Source organism: Montipora capricornis, chromosome 9, assembly GCF_036669925.1.
Source record: "Montipora capricornis isolate CH-2021 chromosome 9, ASM3666992v2, whole genome shotgun sequence".
Taxonomy (NCBI): Eukaryota; Metazoa; Cnidaria; class Anthozoa; order Scleractinia; family Acroporidae; genus Montipora; species Montipora capricornis.
The window spans coordinates 44,170,809-44,180,808 of NC_090891.1; the positions used below are offsets into that span (position 1 = coordinate 44,170,809).

The following is a 10,000-nucleotide window of genomic DNA, read 5'->3' on the forward strand; positions in this document are numbered from 1 at the left end:
TGACGAGCTGTTGACTGCACCGGAAATTACTCCTGTTCCCAGGAATCAGATCAGCGGTGGAACGCAAGTTAGGATCAGGCAAATGTGACATGTTGCGTGACGCTTCGTGGCATCACCGAGAGAAATTTCAGCGAGTGATGTATCGTTTGTGGCCTGGGGAAAATTCAGAATGTTTAGCTCAGTCTTGGCATCGTTTACCTCGTAGCACGAATCCCGTCGTGTTACAGTATAGTGCACCAAGTGTTTTCCGTTGATAAGATCTTTCCACCAGCAGCCAACGTTGTTAGGTGTCGCACACGTTATAAGTTGGCCAGGGTCAACCAGGTGCTGTTCTTCATTTGACCTCCAACTGCCCGTCAGTGCAAAACAGATTGTTGCGTAAAATCAGAAGTAGACCCTTAATGACGATGATGATGATAACAGTGATAACGATGATGATGACTTATACTTCAAGCTTACCTTTCTAACCACGAGTGCTCTACTAGTTGGAGAAACGGCAAATCAAATCAGATTACACGAAAGTAATCAAATGTTGTTTTTTTGGCAAGAGGCAAGAACCGTGATACCCGTAGAAAAACTCCTTTCGGAGCAGAGTAGAGAACCATTAAATTCGACCCTCATATGACGTCGAGTCCGGGAATCGAACTTGGGCAACATTGGTGGAAGGCGAATGCAAACAACCTCTGTGCCATCCCTGTTTCCATTTCTTATCACTTTTTTTTTCCAGTCCAAAGACTGCTGTAGTCTTGTTACTTTGCGTACATTTTGCAAGCACATAAAAAAAGTTATGTCGAGTCGAAAACTGTAAATTGTTTGTTACATATGGAAAGAGATATCTCAGCGACGAGATATTTTAGTTAAGGTGCACTTAAAGCTTATGATCACTTTTCGTTCAGTGAGGTATCCCTAATTATTAAAAACTGAACTACGGATATCAGGTTTCCAGCATTTTCATTTGCTCACCGGACACAGGCTATCAGTTCATATACCTGCTGTACCTAATATGGTCAAGGAACGCGTCAGCTAGAAAGCGAGCTGAAAACATTTTTGCAGCTCTGAGAAAAAATGGCCGACAAAAGCCATTTTGGACCGGAATTGGCCGAAGCAGAAATCGATGCTTTAGTCGACATGTTGATCCTGAAGGTTCTAATAAAACAATTATTCTTCCGGGCTAGCTGGATATAAAATGATTATAACCATCAAGTAACCGTACGTTTTTGGGTCAGATGAGACAGCACTTGACTTATATGCGGTAAACCGTGGGCTCGAATCTGCACGATCAACATGCGAGGATGCAGCGTAAATCAATGGTTTTGGCGCGGGGTTTTCATGCGCATGCTTCACACTCAAAATCTCGCTTTGACCGTTGGAAGAATTTGTCTTGAGTGGACCCGAACTTGAATCTACCATGCTTTGTAAATAGCCACCCTGCAGGAGGATTTTTTTGGTCTGTTGTGTTGAAACATTTTATTGCCTGCGCATTGTTGCGAAGTGGTCATTTAAAGTGCAGTTTTTGTTATTTTCCAAAGACACTTGTGCGGCGTCGATGGGGATTGAAACGTGAAAAAGTTGGTTCCATCAGAGAGTTGATAAAACTCGTCAGAGCTCTGACGATTGACGATGTGGAAATGTACCAAAATGGAAAGCGCACGTTGGGGTATGCAGACTGCAGAGCCTTTGTTTTTGTTCATCAAACCCATTGTTTTGTAACGTTCTCCTTGACGTCGTTGTCATTGCGTCGTGTGCTTTGTTGATAGTTTTTGACTGATAATGCGTGGGATCATGACCTGTCTTTAACAGTTGATGTTTAAGTGAAATGCTTTGCGCAATGAAAATAAAAAGGGAAGCAAGAACTGACGTTCACAAGTGTTGTTTGGTGCTGAAACTGACAGCACTATCGCTGTGCGCTCGAATCTTTAGATTAGATTGGCTGAAATGGCGCGCTTAATGTTGAGCCAATAAGCAGTTTAGCCTACTTGGAGCAATAAATTAAAGATGGTGGCTGCTGGCATATAGGCAAGCGAAGTTAAAGCGACGAAAGTCTTGGGAAATTCTAAGAATTTTGACAAGACACGTAAAAACATTTCCTATTTTGACTCGTCCCCATTTGATTTCACATAGTAATTATTCAGCATCGTTGTTTTTATATATTACTATAAATTATCAAATTATGATATCCTGTTTTTTCAATCCCCGTTTCTTGGTTCCTTTCGAGTCCAAAGGAATAGCAAAGAAAATGGGTGGCAACCGATGCTGAAGAATTGTGCGAGCATCTCACACCAACCTAAGGTCTTGATATCCTGCTTTTTTCAGTCCCGTTTCCCGATTCCTTCCCGATTCTTTCCCGGTTCCTGCTGTTCCTGAAAACGTCGAATAGATACATTCCCTACTTTCTCAAACTGCATAATATTTTGCATGGGCATTGTCTTCCATTTCTCTTGGGACATCTTCATGTCCCAGGGTAAATGGCAAACAATGATTATGCAACATTTTTGGGAGTAAACAAGATGCATTATGGGATTTGAGAAAATGAGGAATACATACGGATTATGAACCAAATCGCGCGCTGTGATTGGCTACGCGAGCGGGCAAGATGGAGCGGTACTTGCCCGATCGGGATTTCTCGCTTGCTCCCGCAAGATCAAAGATCATGTTTTAAGTCATATAATAAATCCTTTCTTGACCAAGGTTGTTCTGTCAAGATGGCTGGATATTGGCCTCGTTCTTTTTTTTGCGTGTTTATAGACCTCGACACACAAACAGGCAAAAAAGAGAACTTGGCCAATATCCAGCCATCTTGACCTCACGCTTGGTCAATAACCCATATATATACTACCGGCACGGGATTTCTCGCGTGGTCCCACAAGATCAAAGACCATTTTTTTGATGTTTTATCCCATATAATTACTCCTTTATTGTCTAAGCTTGTTCGGTCAAGATGGCTGGATATTGGCGAAGTTATTTTTTTTGCAAACTGTAAAAGTTGAACTTTCCGTTGAAAACTGACATCACAGAAGATTTTTAAAGTAAGTGAATATTTCAGAAAAGAGGCCTCTGTCGTGTGTTTTCTTTCCTGGTTCTGTCTAGTTGATCAATCCTTTAAAAAAAAAACAGATCAAGAAAGCGGGGTCATAACAGGATGCAAAAGGATTATCCCGGCTCACGAACGAGTGTTTTTCTCTTTTGATGCAGGCGATATCTCAGACGAAATCGGCATTAACTCGGCGGAAATCGCACGCCTACATGAGATCAGCTTCACGTTGGCGTTAACAGTACAGGTCATGTTAATCAGATGACCTTGCCTGCGCCTAACAGCGCCAATCCCCAAGTGACAATTAATGCAGAAGAGCAAAGATACAGGTGGCAATCGCAAAGATAGAGATCCTACCTTAACAATCATCCCCGGGGACGGGGGGGAAGGGAACTTCCTATTAATGGACTAATGGTGATGTGCCGCTGGATGGGGTCGCATTTTCATGACTGGATTGACTATAATGGGGTTGCATTTTCAGCAGATTTTGCAACAGAGTTACTTTTGTTCTGTCCACCTAGTTGTCCACCTAGTATTGATACTGAATCTGTAAATACATAAATAGAATGCGGTCGCAAATTGTCGAGATTGCGATAAGAAAGAGTTGTTACAGAAAGGACTGTAGCGCTGTCGATTTAATATTTACTAGTCGCATTACAATTAAAAGGCTTTATGTAAGGTCTATGCATAAACAAAAAGTGACCAACTTGGGGTCGCTAAAATAGACTATTAAGGGGGTAGGGGATCTGAAAGCCCAGCGACACATATCCGGCGAAAATCGGATCTCTATCTTTGCTCTTCTGTATCAACTATATCTTATTTTAGCAGGCATCTCGCTTTGTTTGATAATTGTCACCTGTGGATTGGCGCTGTTAGGCGCAGGCAAGGTCATCTGCATCTGATTAACATGACCTGCTCTGTTTACGCCATTGTGAAGCTGATCTGGTGTAGGCGTGCGATTTCCGCCGAGTTTATGCCGATTTCGTCTGAGATATCGCATCAAAAGAGAAAAACACTCGTTAGTAAGCCGGGATAATCCTTTTGCATCCGGTTATGGCATCGTTTTTTTCTTGATCTGTTTTTTTAAAAGGATTGATCAACTAGACAGTACCAGGAAAGAAAACACACGACATAGGCCTCTTGTCTGGAATATTTACTTACTTTAAAAATCTTCCGTGGTGTCAGTTTTCAACGGAAAGTTCAACTTTTACAGTTTGAGGCGTGAGAGTTTTTATGTTGGTTGAGAAAGACAGAAATTCTCCGGAAAGACGTCCTTTTCGTTTTAATACCCGATAAACAATTGTGAAGATGATTTTACTAAACTCTTTTAATCCACTCAGAATTCTACGTTAAACAAGCTTGTGTGGTCGGATTGTTCTTTACTAAGGGGGCTCTCTCGATACTCCCGCGTAATCCTGAAGCTTTTCCTAGCTGTTATTCTTATTGTACAAAAATTTGGTTTTATCAACGGAGTTGATAATGTAAATTTGCCACAGTACAGAGATTCTAAAAGCTGACGTTTCGAGCGTTAGCCCTTCGTCAGAGCGAAGGGCTAACGCTCGAAACGTCAGCTTTTAGAATCTCTGTACGGTGGCAAATTTACATTATCAACTCCGTTGATAAAACCAAATTTTTGTATACTACTTCCCCACCGACGCAGCACCACAGTTTCTTTAGAAACTACCCCTTCATTCATTTGTTATTCTTATTGGCCCCTTAATTTGACCTGTAGCTTCTTTTGTTGTCATGGCTAGGTGTTTCTGTTGTATCATTTATTGTTGTATACCTAGACTTTCACTCAACAAAACGAGCACTGTGGTTGGTTGATTCTTACCTCGTTCCCAGGGTGGTCAAATTCAAATGTATCCCGACCAAGATAAAATTCCGCAGTTGTTGCGCGCTCCGGATGTTTTGCTGCGATCATTGAAGGAAAAGTCTAAATGTACAACAAAGCACTAAACGTCTGGTCCCTCGGGAAACTAGTTAGTTTTGTTTTCCCTCGAGTCCTGACGTTTTCCTCGACTTCGTCTCGGGAAACATCAGGACTCTCGGGAAAACAAAATTAACTCTTTCCCTCGGGACCATACTTTAAGTGTATATTGTTTCGTTCTCCAATCAAAGACCGCGACTGGAAAGCCACTCCTACTGACTTCCTAATTTAGAATTTCTACTGTCTAGAGATTTCCGGATGGAAAGTGAAATCTATTTAGAGAACATTGAAGGATCTCTTACTTCCTACTCAGGCCAAACGCTCACAACATTTCAACGCAACATCTTGCAGCATTGTTGGGCACAACATGTTGCATAAGTTTGGCCACCCTGTTAGGATGTGTTGCAACATGTTGGATCAAATTTGAAAACGGTCAAATTTCTCGTGCAACACTTTGAATGTTGCATCATGTTGTACTCGTTTGGCCCCGTTCAGTCAATTGTTGCACTAGGGCATGCGCGCTAGGTCCACTTGTTGCGTGCCAGGGGCATGGGGCATATAAACATCGACGTGCTGCGTTGAAAATGTTGAAAATGTTGCGTGCATTTGGCCAGCCCGTTCAACATATGTCGCAACATCAAGCAACAATGTTGCAAGATGTTGCGTTGAAATGTTGCGAGCGATTGGCCAGGCCTTTATGCTTGAGTTCTCTCAATGGCGTGACTTACACGAAACCTTTCACTAAAAATCACGCGATCACTTTATGACCGAGAAGGCGTAAGACAATTGTAGGGCAACAATATAATCTCAATTATTTTTATCATTATGATCGTCATTACTCTAATTTCAGACGACTATTAGTTATAATTATGCAAGGCATACACAATATGTGACGGTATTAATGACATATCACTTGACACTTCCTATATCACAAAAAGATTCATAGCATAGATAAGACATTGGCAATAATCTTGTTCTCGCCCAGCGATAGGTAGTCAAAAATAATAAAAAAAGTCATTTGCATCAATTTCAATGACCCATATTAAAAAAACAGCTTTTTAATCCACTGAAGAATATAATCCAAAAATTCCCTTTTCGATCCTCCTCAAATTTTATATTACAGGATGATTTATACACCTGTGATTGTATCAAGGACAGTCTGAGACGAATGTAGCTAATTATTTACGTAACCTGCGTATGCATATACAAAAAATATTCATTGCGCAATAGAAAACGGAAAAAAGATGAAAAAAGCAGCGAAAGGTTTCGAAGGCAAAAAACTATCGTCGACGAAAAAAAATTAAAGGGAGGCGCAATTGGCGTGAGCAATTTTTCAGACTTGAGACCAGGAAAAAAAACCGCTTTGGTAATTCAGTTTCAAAGCAGTTTCGAAAGGAGTTTCTTTCAGTTTTACAAATGGTAGCCGCTGCTTTTTTCAGTTGAAGTTTTATAAATGTAAGATTTGTTACTGTAAGAGCTTTTGAAGACCGTCTTTTGATGACAATATAAATAATTCAACGCCTAACAACCCTATTTGCTTAAAATATACTTTCTTTCGAAGTTGATGTAATATCCCAGCATGCAAAGTGGTAATTAAAAATGCTACGTAGGAAAATAAACAATACAAACAAACGCGAAGGGGAAAACAACAGAGGTCCTACAGCTTCGAATTTCCCCCCCTGTAATTAGCTAGAAAGAGCTTGTTCCAACCATAGCCGAAAGAGAGCTGGCTAAAAACTGGCACAAAAAGCCTTCGAAGAGCTCTACCAATCACAAAGGCGCTTCCAATACTCGCTCCAATTAACTGTCAATCAACTTAAACAACTGATTGTCAGTTTCCACTCCACGAATCGCGAAGCGAAGGATCAACTCGTCGCGAGAGAAGTTTCGAATGTGCGGTGTCAACACGCCGCGAAGATGGCGAACTGTTGCACTAAAAACGAGAAAAACGAGTCTGTGGGCATCAAGCTCGAAGGTACTAACGTCGAGCAAAACATAGAAGCGTGGTTGGATGATCATCCCGACTTTGTTCATTCTTATTTTACCCGAAAAGCAAGCAGGACGTTGATTGATTCTTGGCTACAGTCTAGATCAGTTAGGACACCTACTCCGGGCGGTACACCGCCAGCTTCGGGCTCTTCGACGCCCGTCAGAAAAATATCTGCGTCTGAATTTGAAGGGAGAGGAATTTTGAAACCTTTGGTTAATGTAGTCGATGGCCAGGCGACTTTCCTTTCCCCTAGTGAACCTCTACATAGAATTCGTTCTCCGCACAGAAATCGCAAATCGCGAGTGGAACTTCTACAGCTCGATGAAAAAGAAATGTTAATGGAACTTGTGAAAGACATTGCTAACGATTTGGACGTTAAAACTCTTTGTCACAAAATTCTGCAAAATGTTAGTATTCTGGTTAATGGTGACCGCTGTTCGTTGTTTCTTCTTGAAGGCCCGAAAGATGGGCCTCGATTCCTTGTATCTAAAGTTTTTGATGTCAACGCTGAATCTAAAATAGAGGATATGCAAGGCTTAGAAGAAATTCGAATTCCTCTTGGAACTGGAATCGTGGGCTACACTGCCGCGACGGGAGAGGTTGTGAACATTGCGAATGCCTACGAGGTAAGTCAGCTGTTTGTATGGTCACCCTCGCTGTGCTGTCGCGCTTTGTTATTATTCTTCGCGAAGCGTTATTTGGTTGTCTCAAACTTTTTCTTAAGATTTCTTGTACTAGTACATTGGTAGCAGAGGCTACCTTGAATTTGCCTGTGTATTTTTTCGCGTAAGGCAACGTTCCATAAAGAGAAGTGTGTGTGTTTTCTGGCCAGCGATACATTTGTTATTCATAAACTACAGTACATGTTTTAGCGGCTTGGCCTTGTAGCTCGATATTTCTTGTTAATCGATTACGAACATTGTTATGCCCTTTCAAGAGATTTGTCACTCGAGTGGACTTAGTTCTGTAAACGAAGTGACAGTTTTCTGTCGATTCTTTTCAGGATCTTGACCAAAAATTCGTTTAATTTCACAGCACCTTCAAACAAATTTACGAGTGACTCCGTGGTAACGACTTTTTGAGATGCAGACCTTTTGTAATAAAGATATCCTCACAGACCTACAGAATCTAAAGCACGGTATATTTCTCGCGAGGGATTTATAATGTATAAACGTAGTTTAGTTATCAACAAAGAACTAGCAGCGTTCTTCACGGGAAACGGCTTACTTTTCGTCAAAACATGGGAGTTGTAATTGGTCTCTCTTTTCCCCGACATATTTACTAGTTTGTTTACATTCTGTTCCTCGATTGGCGCTTCGGCACAACAAGCGAATTTTATCGCAGAGATTTCAGGCTAAAACTACGTCATACAGAAATAGAAGATTTAAGCTTATTGGTGATCTTATTTTAGTTGGTTCTGCGACACCGCGATAAAATAAGCCTGTGGTGTCATTTGAAAACAATCATCGTCACAAAGCCATCCAGCCAAAAATTATATCAACAAATGCATCTTTGTATTGAATTTCTCGAGGCTGTTTATACTTTTGTATTATTTTCGCAAACGTTAACTTTTTTAAGAGGTTATTTTTCGGGGAGACTTTCCCAAGAAGTACATTTTTCAAACTTCTGAAGGCGACTGTTCCTCGAGAGCAGACGTCTTGGTTGTTGTCGGAAATAATTTATGTTTTGTGTATTCGCTCAAGGTTTCGTTGCCCCTCTAATAAACTGACTGCGTTGCAGTCAGAAAAAGATTTTTTTCAGTAAAAGTACAGGAAACATCGATGCGACTAGAAAAGAGACGATCGATTGTGCTTAAAAAAAATTATGTCAAGCGAAGTGATTAAGCGCTTTCGAGTAATCTTTTCCTTACGAACAGCTCCACTTAATTTTTTTTTCCAGAATGACGTATTAATTACCATAGGTAAAATGCTGTGGCTTTCTTGTGATCTATAGCTTCCCTTTGGTTTTTTTAATATTAACGCTGGTTAAATAGAAGTTAAATAGAAAAAATTGCCATTTTCCTGAAAAGAAAGGAAACAAGCTTTGTGATGATAAACCCCTATCTATTTTCTTGTGGAACAAAAAAAAAAAAGACTTCGAAAAAATGAGTGTGTGTAAACAGTTATATCGTCCGGCTGAAAGCTCTCCTGTTAATTAAAACGAAATTTATCATATGCTTGATTGCATGAGGTATGGTGTTTTGACAGGAAAACTTGGAGAAACCTTTTAAATCTGTAGATTAGAAATGAGTGTGGGACCACAGAGGATATTGTAAAATTTCACTTTCCAGTGAATTAGAAGTATATTACTAAAACCTTCATATGACCAGTGTGTATCAATTCAGTTACTTGCATATTGATGATTTTTTCACTAAGGAGAATTAAGCTGGGTTGTGCAAATATGTAAACAGCTGATTTATTCAAATTTTTTGTGATGCCAGAAGTGTATACTATAAGCAGTTGTGAAATTTTTTTAAAGAAGGTCCCCGTTGAAGTGTGTTAGTGGCCAGCTCTATATGGTTGTAACTACTTTGATTTACTCCCACAGTGGCAACACTGTATGCCAAATTATTGTTTAAGACAAAATTGCATCAATCTTGTAATAATATTTGTATGTACCCATGGGCAGAGCCAATGAAATGTGTGATCTTTGAAAATAGGTGTGCTGCAAATTCATACCTGAGCTTTTGGCTTTGTGTTGATGTGAAATTAATTTTTAGTACTGTAATAGGAACATGGAAGGTATTTTAATGCCAGCTATTATTATGGAGATGATAATTACTGACCTAATCATGTTAATGATCTGTTCATCATGAAAATTATAATTATTATTGGCAACGTTTCCTATGGAAGATAGTTATAGTTCGACAGAATTATTGACTACTTAGGACGCTGATATTGCAGTGCATAAAACCATTACAAAATGAAACACTCTTGGTTGGTGAGCTTTACAGTAAATTTAACACAGGCTGAATAATACTATTGGATGGTAACTTTTTTCCATAAAACTGGAAATCTTGGATTGGATTTTCAGTTGAGCAATATAATGA

General features: G+C 40.0%; 2 protein-coding genes across 4 annotated transcripts in view; both read left to right on the plus strand.

Moving 5' to 3' along the window:
- The window catches only part of LOC138015799 (uncharacterized), a 24,625-nt gene extending 22,775 nt beyond the window's left edge, over positions 1 to 1,850 (plus strand). Inside the window, exon 13 of the mRNA XM_068862910.1 lies at positions 1 to 1,850. This exon is cut by the window's left edge and continues 854 nt beyond it. Coding sequence (XP_068719011.1) covers positions 1 to 88 — 88 coding nt within the window. The 3' untranslated portion in view covers positions 89 to 1,850.
- A 4,721-nt stretch (positions 1,851 to 6,571) lies between these two features.
- LOC138017881 (dual 3',5'-cyclic-AMP and -GMP phosphodiesterase 11-like) overlaps positions 6,572 to 10,000 on the plus strand; it is a 29,920-nt gene continuing 26,491 nt past the window's right edge. The window contains exon 1 of one of the 3 annotated variants that reach the window (XM_068864871.1): positions 6,572 to 7,577. In XM_068864871.1, the coding sequence (XP_068720972.1) occupies positions 6,879 to 7,577 (699 nt within the window). In that variant the 5' untranslated portion in view covers positions 6,572 to 6,878. The remainder of the gene's footprint in view (positions 7,578 to 10,000) is intronic. The other 2 variants (XM_068864872.1, XR_011125947.1) reach the window with 2 other exon arrangements.